At 40.9% G+C, this 21561-nt stretch overlaps 1 protein-coding gene across 1 annotated transcript; it reads right to left on the bottom strand.

The window, feature by feature from the left end:
- Positions 1-8299: 8299 nt before the first annotated feature.
- LOC111142291 (growth differentiation factor 3) lies at positions 8300-14384 on the bottom strand. The gene is made up of 2 exons (XM_022495349.1): positions 14112-14384; positions 8300-9214 (listed from the first exon to the last, which is right to left on the bottom strand). Exons 1-2 carry the CDS (start codon positions 14377-14379, stop codon positions 8385-8387), a joined length of 1098 nt encoding a protein of 365 aa, XP_022351057.1. The 5' UTR covers positions 14380-14384; the 3' UTR covers positions 8300-8384.
- Positions 14385-21561: the final 7177 nt, after the last annotated feature.

The raw sequence follows: 21561 nt of genomic DNA, 5'->3' as shown, positions 1-21561 counted from the left end.
GAGACCCTATTGCATATTTCTGACCTCCAGGGCCATATGATAATTTATGTTGTTTTATACCACTAAGTTCATGGTATTTGTTACAGCAGCAAGAAGAAACTAATATGACCACACTCATGGAAGGCACATATGCAATAGTTAAGATGGAGTGTAATTTGAGTTTGTTCCTATTAGATTTTTTATTGAGTGCTTGTCATCAAGGGTATTTCTGTACCCTTGAGTACCCTAAGTGTTGGAAAACTTAGAGCTGGGGCTCCTTGGGTAGCTCAGTATGTTGAGCCTCTGACTCTTGGTTTTGGCTCAGGTCATGATCTCAGGGTCATGGGACTGAGGTCCACAAGGGGCTCTGTGCTCAGCTGGGAGTCTGCTTCTCTCCCTCTCCCTCTGCCTCTCCTCTACGTGCTACCTCTGTCTCTCTCTCTTTCTAAAATAAGTAAATAGGGGCACCTGGGTGGCGCAGTGGGTTAAACACTCTGCCTTCGGCTCAGGTCATGATCCCAGTGTCCTGGGATCGAGCCCCACATCGGGCTGTCTGCTCTGCAGGGAGCCTGCTTCCTCCTCTCTCTCTCTGCCTGTCTCTCTGCCTACTTGTGATCTCTGTCTGTCAAATAAATAAATAAAATCTTTAAAAAAAACCAAACGTTAAAATAAGTAAATAAATATCCCCCCCCCCCCAAAAAAAAGAAAGAAAGAAAGAAAAGAAAACTCAGGGAACATCTGGGTGGCTCAGTTGGTTAAGGGTCTGCTTTGGGCTCAGGGATTGAGCCCCATGTAGGGCTCTCTGCTTGGTGGGGAGCCTGCTTCTCCCTCTCTCTGCCACTCTGCCTACTTGTGCTCTCTGTGTCAAATAAATAAATAAAATCTTAAAACACACACACAAGGAAATACCACTTCATAACCTCTAGGATGGCTTTAATAAAAAAACATGACAGTAGCAAATGTTGGTGAAGATACGGAAAAACTAGAACTCTTGTGAATTGCTGTTAGTAATGTTAAATGGTGTGTACAGCCACTCTGGAAAATAGCTTGACAGTCCCTCAAAATATTAAACATAAAGTAACCAAATGATCTGAAAATTCCAAAATAATTAAAAATACATCTCCACACAAAAACTTGTACATGAACTTGAATTGCAGTATTAATCATAATAACCATGGCTCTGGGCTGGCTCAGTTGATGGAGTGTGTGATTCTTGACCTCAGGGTTGTGAGTTGGAGTCCCATCTTGGGTGTAGAAATTACTTAAAAATAAAATATTTTAAGGGCACCAGGATGGCTTGGTCACTTAAGCATCTGACTCTTGATTTCAGTTCAGGTCATGATCTCAGTGTCATGAGATCAAGCCCAGCACAGAACCCGCTTAAGATTCTTTTTCTTGGGGCACCTGGGTGGCTCAGAAGGTTAAGCCTCTGCTTTTGGCTCAGATCATGGTCCCCGGGTCCTGGGATCAAGCCCCATGCAGGGCTCCCTGCTCAGTGGGGAGCTTGCTTCTCCCTCTCTCTCTGCCTGCTTCTCTGCCTACTTGAGATCTCTCTCTCTGTCAAATAAATAAATAAATAAATAAAATCTTAAAAAAAAAAAAAAGATTCTCTTTCTCTCTTTAACCTCTACCCTTCCTCCAACCCTTACATATGTGCTCCCTCCCTCTCCCTCTCTCTAAAAAAAAGTAAGTAAATAAAATTAAAATTAAATCTTAGGGGCACCTGGGTGGCTCAGTGGGTTAAAGCCTCTGCCTTCAGCTCAGGTCATGATCTCAGGGTCCTGGGATCGAGCCCCACATCGGGCTCTCTGCTCAGGAGAGAGCCTGCTTCTCTCTCTCTCTCTCTCTCTCTCTGCCTGCCTCTCTGCCTACTTGTGATCTCTGTCTGTCAAATAAATAAATAAAATCTTTTAAAAAAAATTAAATCTTAAAAAAAAAACTCATACTAGCTAAAAGGTAGAAACAATTCAAATGTCCGTCAACTGATGAATGAATAAATAAGTTGGGGGATAGCCATACGGTGAAATATTATTCAGCTATAAAAAGGAAAGAAGTAGTGATACATGCTACAACACAGATAAAGCTTGAAAACATTATCCTCAGTGAAAGAACCCAGTCACAAAAGGTCATAAGTTGAATGAGTCTGTTTGAATGAGACTTCCAGAAGAAGCAAATCCATAGAGATAAAAAGTACATTAGTGGTTTCGAGAGAATGGGGGCAAGGGGTGAAAGGACTTGGGAACAATCTGCTAATGGGAATGGGATTTATTTTAGGGGTTAATAAAAATATTCTGGAGTTAGATGGTGGTAATGGTTTTACACTTGTGAATATAGTTATTAAAACCACTGAATTTACTTTAAAATGATGAATTCTTTAAAATTTTTATTTTTTTAATTTCTTTTCAGTGTTTCAGAATTCATTGTGTAGGCACCACACCCAGTGCTCCATGCAATACGTGCCCTCCATAATACCTACCACCAGACTCACCAAACCTCTCACCCCCATCCCCTCCAAAACCTTCAGCTTGTTTCTCAGATCCAACAGTCTCTCATGGTTCATCTCTTCCTTCAATTTCCCCCAACTCCCTTCTCCTCTCAATCTCCCCATGTCCTCCGTTTTATTCCTTATGCTCCACAAATAAGCAGAACTGTATGATAATTGACTCTCTCTGCTTGACTTATTTCACTCAGCATAATCTCCTCCAGTCCCATCCATGTTGATACAAAAGTTGGGTATTCATCCTTTCTGATGGAGGCATAATACTCCATAGTATAAATAGACCACATCTTCTTTATCAAAAATGATGATATTTTAAAAGGTTTTTTTATTTATTTGTTTGAGAGAGAAAAGGAGCAGGAGGAGGGAGAGCGAGAAGTAGACTCCTTGCTGAGGAGGGAGCCCCATGTGGGGCTTAATCCTAGGACCCTGGGATCATGACCCAAGTTGATGGCAGATGCTTAACTGATTGAGCCATCCAGGCATCCCATTTATTTATATTTTGGAATAAGAAGTCCTACTCTGCGCCATCCCACCCAAATCAGAGTACATAACTTTACTTACAGGGCACACACCTACTTGTAGACCAGTTTATCAGACATTTAATGTTCTGGCTGAGAAAGAAGGTAATGTGTGTCCCAAAGCCATGAAGTCAGGAATGCCATGCTCTTCTCTAGCCCTGGGCATAATGGCCCCAGGAGAAAACTTGATTAACTCATGAGTGAACCAACCTGCCAACAACAACAGAACTGAAGCAGAAGGAAATGGCTACCCTTTTATTAATTTTAAATAAACTTTTTAAAAAATAATATAGGGGTGTCTGGGTGGCTCAGTAGAGTGACCAACTCTTGACTTCGGCTCAGGTACGATCTCAGGGTCGTGGGATGGAGCCCCGTGTCAGTCTCAGCTTTCAGCAGAAAGTCTGAAATTCTCGATTTCCCTATTCCCCTCCCCCTCCAAAATAAATAAATCTTTAAAATAAATAAATAATATAACATAATATAAATGTATTAAGCACAGAACGTAAATCAAAATCCTTAGTGGACTCAGGAAATCTAGCAGCAACAACTCCATTCAATTCAGAAGTAAATTTAGCAATGCAGCCTCAGGAATCGTGGTGTAAGGCAGAAAGAACTCAAGGTGTGAGGTGAGAAAGGTCAGGAAAGGAAGACAGATCCTTCATAGGCTGGTGGCAGGAGAGAAGGAGCACTGAAGTCGGTGTTGTACTCGGTAAGCAGGAGCCAAGTCAGGTCCCAGGAAAGTCTTTATTTTTAAATTTTTTTTTTTTAAGATTTTAGTCATCTGTTCGTCAGAGAGAGAGAGCACGCTTGCGAGCGGGGGAGGGGCAGGCAGCGGAAGAAGCAGGCTCCCCGCTGAGCAGGGAGCCCTATGTGGGACTTGATCCACAAATCCTGAGATCCTGACCTGAGTTGAAAGCAGACGCTTAACCAACTGAGCCACCCAGGCATCCCTGAACTCTAGCTTTCTATAGGTCATTCTCCTTTGCTCTTCCCAGCGGAGGACAATGGCACACTGAAGTCAGCGCTCACTCTTCCTACATATAAAGAAGGCCCAAGCAATGGAAAGGCCCCAGAGAAATGGGGACTCCAGCAGTCCTGAAAGTGATTGAAATTTTTCCCTTAAATGCGGAGGATTGTCTGCTAGATAGAAGACTACTTAGGGGTGCCTGGGTGGCTCAGTGGGTTAAAGCCTCTGCCTTCAGCTCTGGTCATGATCCCAGGGTCCTAGGATTGAGCCCCACATCGGGCTCTCTGCTCGGCAGGGAGCCTGCTTCCTCCTCTCTCTCTGCCTGCCTCTCTGCCTACTTGTGATCTGTCTGTCAAATAAATAAATAAAATCTTAAAAAAAAAAAGACTCTACTTAGTTATGTGCTCCATAACCAAGAATTACTATAACATAGACCAATTCTTTCTTAATTTTCAATGAGTACTTTAAGTTTTATTCAAACCTCCATTTTTATCCCCATTCTAGTCTGCAAGTATTATTTCTTTAATATTTTCACTGCTCTAATACTTTGGTTAATACCACTAACCGTGGAATAATGGCATTTTATAATTACTATTATTTCTTTTATTATATTTTATTTTTTATTTTTTTAAAGATTTACTTTTTAATTTATTAGAGAAAGAGGGAGAGAACGAGTGGTGAGGAAGGGCAGAAGGAGAGAGAGAAAGAGAGAAGCCAACTCCTTGTCAAGCAGCTAAGCCCCCATGCAGGGCTCAATCCCAGCACCCAGAGATCATGACCTGAGCCAAAGACAGACACTTAACTGACTGAGCCACCCATTTACTGGCTCTACTACTTTACTAGACTGAGTACCCCTAATTACTACTATTTCTGTTCTAATATTTTAATGACAGATGATTTAAAGAATCTATTTTGATTTTGTGCAACTCTCTTCTAAAATCCCAAATTATCTCCTAAACACTTGGATCAGGTTACCTTTTATACCAAAAAATAGTACTTATTGTAAATATCTATCTACATAGAACACAAGCAAGAAGATTGAATGACCAGATTTCTCCCATAATACTATAAAATAAATTATTGTTATGCTGAAATAAAAATTCAGTAAGTATATTTTATGTTTAAAAAGTATATTTTTTAAAAGTATATTTAAAAATATATAAAGTATATTCAAAAAATGATAGTGTATAAAAAATAAAGATCAGTTCAATGAAATCAAACTGTAAAGATAATTTAGTTCAGAAATAATCTGCACCACAGGATGATTTGTTTTTGCTTTTGTTTTTGGCAGCAAAGCAAGGTTTATTGAGTGATAGATAGTAAAGTGATGGTACAAAGCTCCAGAAGAGGGAGGGGATCCGAAAGGGTTGCCAGTACAAGATGATTTGTAATGTTTGTCCAACATGATTTGGGACCATCCCAATCAATATGAGCAGCTTATTTACTCAATAAAGCAAGCTTAGCATGTCATATTATAAATAAGAAAGCCATTATCCAAGCAAGCATGTTGTTGCCCAATTAAAGAATATTAATAGAAGGGTATGATCTGAAATGACTATAATTCCTCTAGTATCTGGACCTGGAGGTTAATCGATCTTGCCATTTGGATCATTTAACTAATTCCCTTCCTCTGATTTCCCAATACATGTTCTATGCTAACTTGTTTTCCATGTGCACTTGTCCATAAAACACACTATGCTAGCTAACCCTCTTCCCTTGGCATCTTATGGTAAGCCCATATATTGATGACTGATTTGCAGGTGAAATTTTATGAATTTTGTTTATGCTAATCAGACTCACTTGTTCAAGGCTGAATGCACTACCAGGAATGCTGGGATCGCATTTAGCTCCCCCACCAACCAAAGTATTGCTATGTTTACCAAAACAACCGCCTATCTTTCTTCCATTACATTGATTGCTCAGCTCTTTCTTCAACAAATACAATTCGAAAGTCCTTCTGTAAACATATTGACGCAGGTGCTTATTGTTTGCAACATCGTGATTGTTTCACTAAATTGTTCTAAATGATAGATCTAAAGCCAGTCTCCCCCTGCTATCCGTCAGAACAGTGTTTTCAGCTCAAATGATGCATTTGACAAAGTGCTTTTTATACCTCAGTTTTGTTTGTGTTCAAGGATAGGCATTCAGAGTTGCTACAAGTTCTGTAGCCTCATCTCCATTGTCCTTATAAATTACCCATTCACTGCGTTCTACACTGAAGTCCTGGCTAGAGGAGGAGATTGAAAAAAAAAAAAATTGTGTCCATTCTATTGAAATGATTGTTGCAGTTTGTTTGAATGCCTTCAGTGTTCAGTAAAAGATTAATCTATTGTGAAATATACACGTAATGGATTACTGCTCAGCAGTTGAGGGGGGGATCAATTATATCCCTAACTATATCAACCTGTAAGAATCTCTGAAACAAAAGAGGAAAAAAAAGTGGTAGAAGAATATACTCCAATACTGCTTCTATAAAGTTTACATATTTAAGCAGCAATGCTTTACATTATCTTTGGTTCTAAACCTGTGTAGTAAAATTATAGAATGGGAATGGGAAAGACATCAACTTCAGGATGGTGGTTTCTTTTTTTTTTCCTTAGGATTTTAAAAAATGTATTTACTTGAGAGAGAATGAGAAGTGGAGAGGGGCAGAAGGACAGAGAGAGAAGCAGACTCCCTACTGATCAGGAAGCCTGATGCTGGGCTCGATCCCAGGACCCTGGCTGGGATCATGACCTGAGCCGAAGGCAGATACTTAACCAACTAGGCTACCCAGGATGTACCCCAGGATGGTGGTTTCATTAGGAGAATGGGAAGAGAATGGGAGGGTTAGATAGGCATCTTTATGTGTGTTTGTAATATAGTTAAATTATAATGATCAACATTTTTTAAAAACCTAAAAATAAAACAAAAATTAAAATTGTGGCAGTAATCCAGGTGAGAGTGGTGAAGTTGACAGAAGATAGTGACAAATGGCATTAAAGAAGGGAGTAAATAAAGCAGTGATTGACAAACTTGCGCTTTAGTTCTCCCAACAGGGAAATGAGTGAACTCATACTTCCTGGTGCAGTCCAAGGTATCCAACCAAGTCTAGAGTTTTGTATTTAAAGTCTGTGAATTTTACATTTTACCCCAGGAGCCAATTTAAACCTTTGACTGTAATTCCAGGTTTAAAATGTTTCTAAGTGGGGACAAAATATCGACAATGACATATGAACAAAAAGTCATAACACTATTTCACCATGAAAACTGTAAACAATAGAAATCTCAATGATAAACACTCCCTTAAGTAATATATGTATGTAAATAATCATATATAATACAGCCACTAAATGAACTATGTAGATATTGGTGATTTGAAAAAAAATTCCGATGGTCACATTGAGTACAGAGAGATACAAAATTATATAAACAGTGTGATCTCAGCTATAAAAATCATATATGACAACAATAAAAGACTAGAAGGAAATGTAGGTATCAGGTACTATTTTAATATTATTTTTCATATTATTTTATATTATCTCAAAATAAGTTTTTAAAGATTTATTTACTTATTTATTTAAGAAAGTGTGTGTGAATGGGGGAAGCATTTATTTGAGAGAGAGGGAGAGAGAATCCTCAAGTAGACTCTCCATTTAGCGTGGAGCCCGACCTGGGGCTTGATCCCAGATACTGGGGATCATGATCTGAGCTGAAACCAAGAGTCTGCTACTTAACCAACTGAACCACACAGGTGCCCATAACTTTTTTTTTTTTTTTTTTAAGATTTTATTTATTTATTTGACACAGAGAGAGAGAGACAGTGAGAGAGGGAACAGAAGCAGGGGGAGTGGGAGAGGGAGAAGCAGGCTTCCCACCAAGCAGGGAGCCTGATGTGGGGCTCAATCCCAGGACCCTGAGATCATGACCTGAGATGAAGGCAGACACTTAACGACTGAGCCACTCTGACACTCCAAAATAATTTATTTTTAAGTACCATTGTTAGCCTGTGAGATCTGCCAGAGAAAGTTGATGACTTTAGGGAAATTTGATATTCCCTAAAAATTTTATATTCCCTAAAGTATTTGATAAACTTCTCTATGAAGTATAAAAAATAAGGCCTACCTCAAGAAACAACCTGAAATGATGTTTCTAAGTAACACACAGAATAATACCTGTCCATAAGAGACCACCAATAAATATGAGTCTCCTTCTATCTAGAGTCTAATAGACTGTCAAGGGCATCATGACTGTTAGATCATTAGGGCTGATGTGTGTATGTGTGTGTGAGATTAGGGAGATGATTAATCGTGATGGATTTTCCAGGAAGATAAGTTGTAAGTACAAATATACTGGTATTTCAGACTCAAGAAGTCATACAGCACGTGACTAGTTTTATTGGAAGACTTACTCTAAGAATACCCCTTCTATTTCTCACAGCCTACCCACATCCACATTCGTCAACCACCATGTCTTCATAATGTCGTAAAATGACATTGTCATCATTGTCCTGATAGAGCATGGAAATGGGGGACAGCTTGGTGGGGATACAGACAGCCCGGGGGATCGCTGGGTCAACCGCATGCATCAGGGCTTGCATGAAAGCATAATTGGAACTGTTGAGGGAGGTGGTCAGGGAGAAAGGACAGTCTCCATGGCAATAGTTGGCCATGAACCCTTTGGGAGCAATAATCCACTTGTGCCAGCCTAAGTCCCGGAAGTTGATGAACAGCTGGTGACGATGGCAGAGGTTCTTGCAAGAAGCTTTAGGGGCAGGGATGGCTTCCCTCCTTCTTCGGGATGAAGGGTGGCACTGCTCCGGGTTGAGACTCACCACCAGCAGGGAAGCCTGAAGGGATTGTCTCAGTCTGGCACAGGTGTCCTGAAGCTGAAAATTCACCCCCGGGTCTCTGGTCCTCTTGACCAGTATTTCTAGCAACAAACCTAAGTTCTCCCGGGGGTTGTTATTCCAAACCTTCGCCACGTCCAGCAGGTTAAAGCGCACAACTCCTTGAGGCCATGGGACTGACTGTAACACGAGCCTTTTCCCTGGTTTGGGGATGGACTGGCCCCCCACGTGAGGCTCCTGAACCAGGGACAGAGCCAACTCCAGTTCCGGTCCCAGCTTATAGTAAGTGTTGGGCCCCAAATCTAGGCCCAGCTGGGCCATCGTTAGCTGCTCCGTATCTTGAACAGCAGACAGGTTAAAGTAGAGCAGCTTCTGCAGGCAAGGGGAGGCTTGAGGAAGTTTCTCTGAGTAAAGAAAGAGACCTAGATGGGAACAGAGATGTGAGAGTCACCAAAACATATTTCACTTCATATCCACCTATATGATATAAATGCCAAATGCTATATGATATCTACATATGCAAAATCAGGGCGGAAAATTATCGGTCATACTCAAACCCTACCATAGGGAGGATTTCTCTCCCTCCTCATTTAAGACCAGAGGTTCTTATCTTCACATCTGCAGGTCCCCAGGGTGTCCTGGATAGAATTTAGAAGGTCCATGAACTTGGATGAGAAAAAGAATTACATCTTTATTTTCTCAGAACTCTAAATGAGATTTAGCATTTCTTTTAGCTATGAATATAGGCAACAAATCCCAATAATATTATCATGGCCTATGACACTGTTACCAATAAAAATCATAGGTATGTTCATAGATTAAGTTTTTGCGAATGTCTTAAAATCACATTAATGCTCACACTGCTTTGAATGTATCATAAATACAGTCCCCTCCCTGGATCTTATTATGTATTGTATTAATAAATGTATCGGTTTATGTTACTGTACACACATTTGGTTTAAAATATTTTCATAAAAGTATTTCAAAATTTAATTGATTTTCTTGGAATTTTTTAAAAGATTATTTATTTATTTATTTGAGAGAGAGAGAGAAAGAGAACCTGAGCAGAGGGAGGGGTGAAGGGAGCAGCAGAGGGAGGGGCAAGGGAGAAGCAGACTCCCACTTGAGCAGGAGACCAACACAGCACTTGATTCCAGGACCCTGGGATCATGACCTGAGTTGAAGGCAGACACTTAACCATCTGAGCCACCCAGGGACCTGATTTCCTTGGAAATCTTAAATATTTTATTTTAGGCAGGCTCCATCTCACCACTCTGAGATCATTACCTGAGAGGAAATCAAGAGTCAGATGCTCAACAGACTGAACAACCCAGGCGCCCCAACCCTAAGTAAGGATTTTCTAAGGCCATTCAGCTTATGGAGAAATTACACCAGAAACCCAAACATTCCAGCAGTGCCTGGCTGGCTCAGTCAGTAACACTGAACATTGGATCCATGGAGATTACATTAAAAAACACAAAAGAGAAAGAACCCCGCCCCCCCGCAAGAAACCCTAATATTCTAACCATTCCCCCTTCATTCTCAAGTCTCTTCATTCTCAAGCCTCATTTTAAAAAACAATAAAATAAAGAAGCATTTGAAATTACCCGGCATCCTCTTCAAGCCTGCCTTATCATCTTTCTCTTTCTTTTCATTGACCACCTTTTGGAAAGGTAGGTCTATATTTGCTGTCTCTAGCTCTTCATATTCTTCTGTTATTTTCCAACTCTTTACCCCTCACTATTCCACGGAAACATCTTTCTTACAGGTTGGCTAACTGTCAAGGGCAGAGATATCTTCACAGTAATTATCTTCTCCACTTCTTGAAAAGTTGACCTCTCCTGTTCAAGGCTAGAATTCTAACCTATCAGTCTTCCTTCCTCCTCCTAGCACTAAATCAGATTCCTTAAGCATAAAAGAAAATCAAAAAGCCAGAATGGAAAGGATGGAAAGATTTGAGAGCATGAAGATAAAATAACTTCTATATTCAAAATGATGTCATTAACAAAATTAAAACCACAAAGAACAACGAAGGAAACTTATCATATGCATGAGTTTAAATTCATAATTAGAAAGAACTTTTACAAAAAAAAAAAAGAAAGAAAGAAAGAAAGAAAGAGCTTTTACAAATGACCAAGAGGGCTTATAAATCATAAAGGAAAAGAAGACTCCTCAATAGAAAATGGCCAGCATTTATAAACAGGCAATTGTTTGGAAGGAAAAAAGAAAAGAAAAGAGGAGAGGAGAGGAGAGGATGGGAGAGGGGAGAGGAGAGGAGAGAGGGGAGGGGGGGAAAGGAGGAGAAGAGAGGGGAGGAGAGAATAGGAGAAGAGAGGAGAGGGGAGGGGAGAGAGGAGAGGAGAGGAGAGGAGAGGGGGAGGGGAGAGGAGAGGAGAGGAAGAAAGAAAGAAGGAGGGAAGAAAGGAATGAAGGAAGGAATGAAAGAAAGGTTCATTATCCATTTAAAAATGCATTCCAGGGGTGCCTGGGTGGCTCAGTTGTTAAGTGTCTGCCTTCAGTTCAGGTCATGATCCCAGAACCTGGGCTGGAGCCCCGCCATGGACTCCCTGCTCTGCAGGAAGCCCTCCACTTCCCATGCTTATATTCCCTCTCTTGCTATCTCTCTCCGTGTAGAATAAATAAAAGCATTAAAAATAAATAAATAAATAAAATACATTCCACCTTATTAAAGAAATAAAAAGCAAAACAATGAGATCATGCTTTGCTACCAGAATAACAAAAATTAAAAGCTAAAAGAGTATTGTTACTCAATGGCCTTCCAGTGTAGCAGGGATAAGTAAGTACCTTGTAATACCTTCACAGAATGAATGAAATACTGTAAGCAATGAGAATGAGCTACAGTCACACACTCTATGGATAAATCTCACAAATACAATGTTGAGTGAAAGTAGCCAGACAGAAAAAAGGATACATTTCACATTTCCATTTATGTGAAGTTTTCAGAAACAGGCAAAACTGGTAAGTAATGTTACAGGATAAAAGTTACTCTTCCAGAGGAATAGTGATTAACCAGAAGGGGGCATGAGGGCTCCTCTGAGGGTTGTTGCTCTGTTTTTTTGTTGTTTTTTTTTAAGATTTTATTTATTTATTTGACAGAGAGAGATCACAAGTAGATGGAGAAGCAGGCAGAGAGAGAGAGAGGGAGAGAGAAGCAGGCTCCCTGCCGAGCAGAGAGCCCGACGCGGGACTCGATCCCAGGACTCTGAGATCATGACCCGAGCCAAAGGCAGCGGCTTAACCCACTGAGCCACCCAGGCACCCCCATTGCTCTGTTTTGTTTCTGGTTCTAGGCGCTGATTATTCTGTGAAAATTCACGGAGCTGTTCTCTAGGATTTGTGCGTTTTTCTGTACGTATGCTATCATTCCACACGTTTCTTTAATATTTCTATAAGGACTGCTTTCAAACTGGGAAAGTGAGAAATCTTTTTTTTGTTGTTAAAGATTTTATTTATTTATTTGGCAGACAGATCACAAGTAGGCAGAGAGGCAGGCAGGGGGTAGGGGGAAGCAGGCTCCCCGCTGAGCAGAGAGCCCTATGTGGGGCTCAATCCAGGACCTTGAGATCATGACCCCAGACGAAGGCAGAGGCTTTAACCCACTGAGCTACCCAGGTGCCCCAGAAAGTGAGAATTCTTATACATTCATGGTGGGTATAAATTTTGGAAGACACTTATATATAAGAAGTATAAATGTGCCTTCTCTGATCTAAGAATCTCCTTCTAAGAATTTATCCTAGGGAAATAGAAAAAGCATAACACACACACACAAAACAAAACAAAAACGGATGTAAAGCTGTATTGTTTATATTATGTTCATACTCATCAACAGAGCATCAGTTACATAAATTACAGCATGTTTATACAATGGCATATTGTACAGCCATTAAAATGAGATAGCTGTGACTTTTAGTTTTGATTTGTATGAGATATTCATAATACTTGAGTAACATACAGTATGACCCATTTGTTAAAAAATACAAGTTTCTATTATAAATATATGCAAAGAAGAAAAGTCTGAAAGAACATACATATAAACTATTAATGATGGTTTTCCCTAAAGGAAGGTTAAGGAGGGGTGATGGTCACCACAAAAATTAAAGTTTTTTTCCATGGGGGAGGAAGGGAAGAATCCTTAGCTGTTTTCAGATAAGCTTTCCATACCTTTTAACCTTCCACCAGGAATTTTCCCTGAACCCCCACTCCCAAGTCTTGAGTCTTTAACATACTAATACTTAGCATAAAGTATGGAAGTCTTAACGTTTGTCTATCTCCCTTCTATAAACTTTTTTTCTTTTACCTTTTATAAACTCTTCAAGGGCAGACTTTATCTTTAATTTCTATATTCCCATGGCCATACCCAATTCCCAGCACATAGCAGGTATCCAAGAAATGCTTCCCAGACAAATAAGTATTCAAATTTTATCTCCGGATACTGTAAAACTAACCGATCAGGGCCTTTAATTCCTCTTGTGATCCCCACGCCCCCACCCCCCCCACCCCCGCTACTGGGAAGCTATATAGAAATGCAGATTACATCACCCATCTCTGGCTTGGAATAAGAATTGGGTGGTAGAGTGAGGGACAGGAACTGGACAGGAGAACCGCCTGTCTGTCTGTCTGTCTGTCTATCTACCTCTCTATTTGGAGAATCCACTTTTAACAACTGACCTATGTAATTTAGGTGGGTGGTATCAGTTTGACAAATTATTGAACGGCATTTATTCAGATCATCATATAATGGGTATGACAATGGCATATACCATTGTTCTGTACTCACAAATCAGGAGCCATTTCCACCCAACTAAAATAGTGACGAGGTGTGGAGATGGGAACCTGATGTCCGGGGCCAACTGGACTCATAATGTTTCCCCGCCCCACTTGCCATACCAAAGGCACCACAGCGCATAAACCAACCATGGGCTGAAGAATGAAGCCTGAGCCATAATTCCACCTTCGCTGCTTTCACCTTAACTGTAGCACAAAAGTGTTGATTCAGAAAAAATACCTATTTTGAATCCTAACTTTACTCACGCGCTGGCTATACGGTCTTGAACAGCTCTGGAATAGTTTACAGGTTAATTTCCAGTCTAAGACTGACTTTCCTTATTGTTAAAAAGCTAATAAGAATCCCTGCCTTTGGAAACTCAGGATGTGGTCGGATTAAATGAGATAAGATATGTAAAACACCAGCACTGGGCCTTCTACAAATCCCTCAGTAATGGTTACCTTCCCCTTCTTTTCTTTCTTCATGCCATCAACTGCCAGACTTTTCTCTAGAATGTACGCTCATTTACTTACCTTGATCCAGGAGATGTCGGACTATGTTCCCATGCGTACCGAGAGCCTTTAGGAAGCATAAATCTCCGGAGCCCCCATTGGTTGCTGCTGCCTCTCCATCCCAGAAAATTCTCTTCAGGATAGAAGGCACAGGTTGGAACTTCTGGGGTGAGGGCACTTTGTCTAAGCCCAGCAACTGGAGAAAGACATGTTCTTGGAATTGGAAAGTCTGGCCCAAAGACACAGTTACCAGGACGCGAAGAACCAAGATGGTCAGGCAAGGAATCATGGCCTCGGAGCGGAGACGCTGCTGGCCAGAGGGGCTGGAGAGAGCTCGATCGCCTGACTGCCTGGCAATTCAGGTGCTGCTAATTTATCTGATGGAAGATAATCAAGTGTGAATTGCTCTCTTCCCAGCTCCTCAAAGGTAATTGGATGGGAAAGGACAGAGAATTTTTTTCTCTTCTCTTGCTCTACTCTTCCCCCATAAAAGTTCACAAAACAAAGATTATCAATGCATAGACTTAGCCACAAAAATCTGAGGTTTGTCTGCAATAGACATGGAAAGGAGACAGGCGTTATTCATGGAACAAATGCTTATTAAGCATCTATTATGTGCAAGGCTCAGAGAAGAATACGAGAACAGTCATGAAAAATGCCAAGTCTTGTCACTGACAGTCTATTTAGACAAATACATAGGTATATTTCTATTAGACTGTATCCACAGCAATGTGAGAAGCCAGGTCAGGAAGAGAAAACTCCACCCAAGGCATGAGATTAACACTGTTTTTAACTCAAAGAGGGACTGAATTTTATTCATCTAACTTTGCCCTTCCTTTATATTTAAAGTTTTATTTATTTAAGTAATCTCTACACCCAACCTGGGGCTTGAACTCACAACCCCAAGACCAAGAGTTGCATGTTCCTCCGAGTAAGCCAGCCTGGTGCCCTTAACTTTGCCCTTCCTGATTAAAGTCAAAAATCAGACTGACTGGGTTCGTTCTGATTCTACTACGTTTTAGTCATACGAAAACAGGCATGTCACTTAACCTTCTGAAGTTTTTGTTTTCTCAACTGAAAAGAAAAACTGACCTTTTAATTTGTTATAGGGATCTGATAAGATGATGTATTTAAAGTGTTCTGCACAATGCCTGCCAAATGGCAAGCACAAAGCGTTCCCAGAGGAGAAAGCTTCAACGTTGAAATAAGTAGACATTTTTCAGTGAGACAATCCCCATTCAAGGCTGAAGGAACTAATGTGAAAAAGCCTGGAGGTTATTGAGAACTTTTTGGCAGCATATATCAATTTCTTTTTTTCAATTTTTCAATTTATTTTTTAAAAGATTTAATTTATTTATTTGACATAGAGAGAGAGAATGAGTGAGAGGAGGGACAGAGGGAGAAGCAGAATCCCCGTTGAGCAAGGAGTCAGATGCAGGACTGTATCCCAGGACCCTGGGATCATGACTTGAGCAGACACTTAACTGACTGAGCCACCCAGGCATCCCAGTGTATATCAATTTCTGGTTTTGCATTTTTGTTGTTTTACCAGACTCCTAGAAGATTTCCAAATGCAATAGAAGAATAAGCTGGTTTCTTGCCGAACTAATTTTCGTGCTGTTTGAGAACAAGGACTTTTTCATTTTACATTCTTTTATACCACCTATTTTTTTTTTTTAATATACCACCTATTCTAAGACCTTGTTTCCCCTAAAGGAACAACAAAAGGTTGTACCTAATATATAATAGTTTCCCATCATTTACAGGATAAAGTCAAGACTCTTTAGCTTGGCTTTTTTTTTTTTTTTTTTTTTAAAATTTTTTTTTTTTTTTTAAGAGAGAGCAGGGAAGGGGTAGAAAGAGAAGTGGACTCCTTAGCTTACTGGGAGTCCAACACAGGGCTCGATCCCAGGACCCTGGGATCATGACCTGAACTGAAGGCAGGTGTTTAGCCTATTGACCCTCCCAGGCGTCCTGTTTCTTTGGTGTTTGAAGACTGTATTTGTCTGGCACCCATATTGTTGCAGGATTGCAAGGGTTTTGTCTCCCGGAGTTGAAGAACGAATGGAAGAATGAATCTTGCAGACACAAAAGGGTAAAGTGAAGTGAACGTTTATTAAATGAGGGCGAGAACAGAAAGGAAAGAAAAGCTCTCTAGGGTGAGAGGGGTCCCGAATGGGTTGCCACTGAGGGCTTTTAGTGACAGTCTTTTACTGAGAACTGACTGGGAATCCTGTGGCGTTGAGATTCTTGTGCTGTCTTGGTTTATTGCCTGTTCTCTTGCTGCGCTCTGTCTCAGTGTCTCAATCTGCCAGGAGTAGTTTCAGGGCCCAGCAAGGGGAGTCGGTTTCCTCTCTCTCCTGCCTATACCTTAACCCTTCCCCTATTCATGGGACAGGACTGTGGGCAGAAGGAGCTACACTGGGATTGTGAGGAGTGACTGTGTACTTTTTAATTAGTGACGGTTAGGTATAGCACAAATCTCCAAGGAATGTGGAAGCAAGGCTTTCTGGACCTTGAGGAGCGACTGCTACCAAGGTAAGGTTACTTGTAAGCATTAAGGCACTTAGGCAACCACGAGTTCCTTGAGGAAGGTCGCGGTCTGCACATTTCAGGTACCTATCACTGGGCCGCAAGCTGTAAGGAGATTTTTTTTTTTTTTACTTGTTTAAAGATTTTTTTTATTTATTTGACAGAGAGAAATCACAAGTAAGCAGAGAGGCAGGCAGAGAGAGAGGAGGAAGCAGGCTCCCCGCTGAGCAGAAAGCCCGATGTGGGGCTCGAACCCAGGACCTGGGATCATGACCCGAGCCGAAGGCAGCGGCCCAACCCACTGAGCCACCCAGGCGCCCCCTGTAAGGAGATTTTAAGTTACATTTCTTTTGCCTTTCTTTCCCACATCAATATCACCAGCCCGACTCCTTGCCTCCCACCTGCCATCAGCAATGCTAATACTGTAATGATACGGACCTACATGTCTTCCCCGTGAGCTCACTTGATCTGAGAGCCTTGACACAGACCCAGTTCAAAGTTCACTTCCACTGCAAAAACTTCTTGGCTCACCAACCTAGCTTTAAAGGTTTCTTCTTTCTCCCACAGAGCCTCGAGTGGTACCCATGACAGCACTTGCTACACTGCATTTCACTGTGTCTTTTGTCTCTATTGCTCCCAGACGATAAACATCTGCAGAATTGGGATCATGTGTTTCCATCTAAGTATCTCCACTGTGTATTTTCCTCTTAAGTATCTCTCCGTGGCCCAAGAAAGTGTCTGGCAGGTAGTAGACATCCAGTAGACACCTGTACAACAAATTAATGAACAAAACAGACTGGTGCTATTTCCAGAGGTCTCATTCTTCTAGAGAGCCAAGTTTCCTCCATTCCCATTTCTCCTGTCTCCCTCCTCCTGCTTGCCTTCTAAAAAGCTAAAAGGTAACACTATTAAATTCATCTATAATCTTCCACTGTTTTCAACAATAAGTGTGGGTTGCATTTTGTTTTTCTTTATTCAACTTTTCTGACTTAGTGTCAGAATCAGGGGCGCCTGGGTGGCTCATTCAGTTAAGCAACTGCCTTCGGCTCAGGTCATGATCTCAGGGTGCCAGGATCGAGCCCCACCTGGGGCTCCCTGCTCCGTGGGGAGCCCGCTTCTCCCTCTCCCTCTGCCCCTCCCCAAAGATCTGCTCTCTCGCTCTCTCTCAAATAAATAAATAGATAAATAAAATCTTTTCTTTTTTAAAAAGAGTCGGACTCAGACAAACTGTTTTAAAATCAGGTTCCACGACTTACAAGTTGTGTGATCATGACCAAATCACTCAAATGTAAAGTAAGAATAAAACATCCTTTGCTGCGGTGCTGAGGAAATCTGATGGGATGACATGTGCCCAGTGTTCAGGACGACGTCAGCCATGGAAGCATTTGATGAAGTTCATTATTATATTAGGACCCACAAAATGGAGGCCACCTGAGTGGCCCGGGGCCCATGTCACAAACCTAAACCTAAGTTAGCCTGCATTTATGGAAATACCTATGGGGAAAATTTCACATACATCAGTCACAATCCTCCAACCCACCTTTAGCTAGCTCACCTTTCCCTGGACAACAGGACTTGCGAGCCTTCTAAGGAAATCCCCAACCTAGCCAATCACTCCCTGTTCTCATGTTGCCTCTTCTAAAGCTCTATAAAATGTGCATCAGATCCCTTGGGAACAGTGTCCCCTTGCTGTGAAGCACTGTACTCTCCCAATACGTGGTTGTTTTCTCTTAAATAAAGGACATTAAAAAAAAAAAAGACATCAAACTTGTTATTAAATTGTTTTAGTTTTGTCATTTGATATACTTGAAAAAAGTTAGCTCTTATTAACTACTGTTATCATTTTTGTTTATTAAAGGGAAGTTTAATTGGGGCACCTGGGTGGCTCAGTTGGTAAGCGTCTGCCTTCGGCTCAGGTCATGATCCCAGGGCACTGGAATTGAGCCCCCGCATCTGGCTCCCTGCTCCGTGGGAAGCCTGCTTCTCCCTTTCCCACTGCTTCTGTTCCCTCTCTCGCTGCGTCTCTCTCTGTCAAATAAATAAATAAAACTTTTAAAAATATATAAATAAATAAATAAAAATAAAGGGGAGTTTAATCAGGGGAAAGAAAATAATTGAGATATATATATATATCTATCAAGAAAAAGCACCGCATCAAGCAAGAGTGAGAAGATCTAAGGTAGGGAGGTAGGGGCGCCTGGGTGGTTCAGTGGGTTAAGCCTCTGCCTTCGGCTCAGGTCGTGATCTCAGGGTCCTGGGGTTGAGTCCCGCATGTGGCTCTCTGTTCAGCGGGGAGCCTGCTTCCTCCTTTCTCTCTGCCTGCCTCTCTGCCTACTTGTGATCTCTGTCTGTCAAATAAATAAATAAATAAATCTTTAGAAGATCTAAGGTAATCACAGCTCCTCCAATGACCGTGTAATCCTGGTAGTTTCACTCAGTGTCTGTTTTATGATACATACCCAAGCATGGAAATTTTTTAAATAGGAAGATTTAAATGGTCTGAGATGTCATGAAAGTTAACCTATCTGGGCTTCATTTTCTTTACCTATAAAATCACTAGATTGAATCCAGTTGTCTTTAAGGATTTTATAAAAACGTGTGATTCTGGATTTTCAGCCCAAATCAGAAATTCAAAAGTGAGGCAATATGGCTCAATAGCATAGAATTGGTTCTGTAGTTAAGGACTTAGATTAAAACCCCAGCTCTATTATTCACTGTCTGGGGAGTCCTGGACAAATTGTTTCTCTGGGCTTTGGTTTTCTAATCAATAGAATACTAAAGGTATCAGTCCAATAGAATTATTGTGATCATAAGTATAAAATACACTCAACCTCACAAAGAAAAACAAGCCGATTAAAGCAATGAAATGTCTATCAATTGGCAAGAAGAGAAAAGAGAATAGCAGAGTGCCAGGAGGGCTCAGTGGGTGGAGTGTGAGACTTGACCTTGGGGTCGTGAGTTCCAGCCTCCTGTGGAGTGTAGAGATAACTTAAATTTTAAAAAGTTGGGGACATCTGGGTGGCCCAGTCAGTTAAGTGTCTGTCTTTGGCTCAGGTCATGGTCCCAGGATGCTGGGATGGAGCCCCTCATGGGACTCCCTGCTCAGCGAGGAGTGTGCTTCTCCCTTTCTCTCTGCTGCTCCTCCTACTTGTGCTCTCTCTCTTGCACTGTCTCTCAAATAAATAAGTAAAATCTTTTTTAAAAAGTAATAAATGAATAACATTTTTATTTTTTTTTAATTTTATTTTTTATAAACAGATAATATATTTTTATCCCCAGGGGTACAGGTCTGTGAATCACCAGGTTTACACACTTCACAGCACTCACTATAGCACATACCCTCCCCAATGTCCATAATCCCACCCCCCCTCTCCCAACCCCCCTCCCCCCATTAACCCTCAGTTTGTTTTGTGAGATTAAGAGTCACTTATGGTTTGTCTCCCTCCCAACCCCATCTTGTTAATGAATAACATTTTTAAAAAGATTTTATTTATTTGACAGAGGAGACACAGCAAGAGCAGAAACACAAGCAGGGGGAGTGGGAGAGGGAGAAGCAGGTCTCCTGCTGAGCAGGGAGCCCTAAGATGCAGGGCTAGATCCCAGGACCCCAGGACCATGACCTGAAGGCAGACGCTAATGACTGAGCCACTCAGGTGCCCCAATAAATGAATAACTTAAAAAAAGATTGATAAAGATTATAAATTTTGTGTTATGTACATTTTACCACAATTTTAAAAAATACTCATGTCTTTTTATCAGCAATTTAAATTCTGGACTATCTTTCTAAGCCACTAGAATATAAGCTACACAAGGGTAGGGACAAATCATGGGCACTTGATGAATACTGATTGAGTAAATTAACTAACAAGAATGGACAAAAAACTACAAATTTATTGATTTTATTATTTTTTATTATCAAGAAAATTTGAAAATAACCTAACTGCATAATAGTCAATACATTATAGAGCATCTATAAACTAGATATTATTCAACCGTAAATAATGTTGTAAAAAGTATTTAATGGCAGGGGCACCTGGGTGGCTCAGTGGGTTACGCCTCTGCCCTCGGCTCAGGTCATGATCTCAGGATCCTGGAATCGAGCCCCACATTGGGCTCTCTGCTCAGCAGTTAGCTTGCTTCTCCCTCTCTCTCTGCTGCCTCTCTGCCTACTTGTGATCTCTCTGTCAAATAAATAAATAAAATCTTTAAAAAAAATTTAATGGCATAGAAACTTAAACATGAATGCTATTTTATTTTAAAGATTTTATTTATTTATTTGGCAGAGAGAGAAAACACAAGCAAGGTAGAGTGGCCGGCAGATGCAGGCTTCCTGCTGATCAAGGAGCCGGACATGGGGCTCTGTCCCAGGACCCCAGGATCATGACCAGAGCCAAAGGCAAATAAATGCTTAAGTGACTGAATCACATAGGTACCCAAATATTTATTAGTTTTACCATCAGAAGAACTTACTTAAAACAACATAGTTATAACCACCAAAGCACAAAGTGATTTGGATACTTCTGTCAGTTAGTGAACAAATATTGACTGATTGTCTCGAAAACTGTTCTAACCCGGGTGGCTCAGTCGGTTAAGTATCTGTCTTTCACTCAGGTCATGATCCCAGGGTGCTTGAATTGAGCCCCACCTTGGGTTCCTTGCTCAGCAGGGAGCCTGCTTCTCCCTCTACCTGCTATTTTGCCAGCTTGCACTGTCTCTTTCTAATAGACAAACAAAAATTCTTTAAATATATACTTATAAAGATTTTATTTTATTTTTTAAAGCTTATTTTTTTTCAAATACTTTCCACACACAATATGAGGCTTGAACTCATGACCCCAGATCAAAAGTCACATGCTCACCTACTAAGCCACCTAGGTGCCCTCTGTCTTATTCTTTCATTCTACAACATTGCTATTGTCTGGATCACCAATAACGTTTA

Source organism: Enhydra lutris, unplaced genomic scaffold (genome assembly GCF_002288905.1).
Source record: "Enhydra lutris kenyoni isolate GAN:26980312 unplaced genomic scaffold, ASM228890v2 scaffoldscaffold7, whole genome shotgun sequence".
Lineage (NCBI taxonomy): Eukaryota > Metazoa > Chordata > Mammalia > Carnivora > Mustelidae > Enhydra > Enhydra lutris.
This window is presented reverse-complemented; position numbering and strand designations above follow the sequence as displayed.

Excerpts from the sequence above, each read along its gene's own strand:
- LOC111142291 (XM_022495349.1), bottom strand. The coding sequence starts at position 14,379 with ATGATTCCTTGCCTGACCATCTTGGTTCTTCGCGTCCTGGTAACTGTG. Across the intron at positions 9,215-14,111 it reads CCGACATCTCCTGGATCAAG|GTCTCTTTCTTTACTCAGAG; the intron begins GTAAGTAAATGA and ends GTTCCCATCTAG.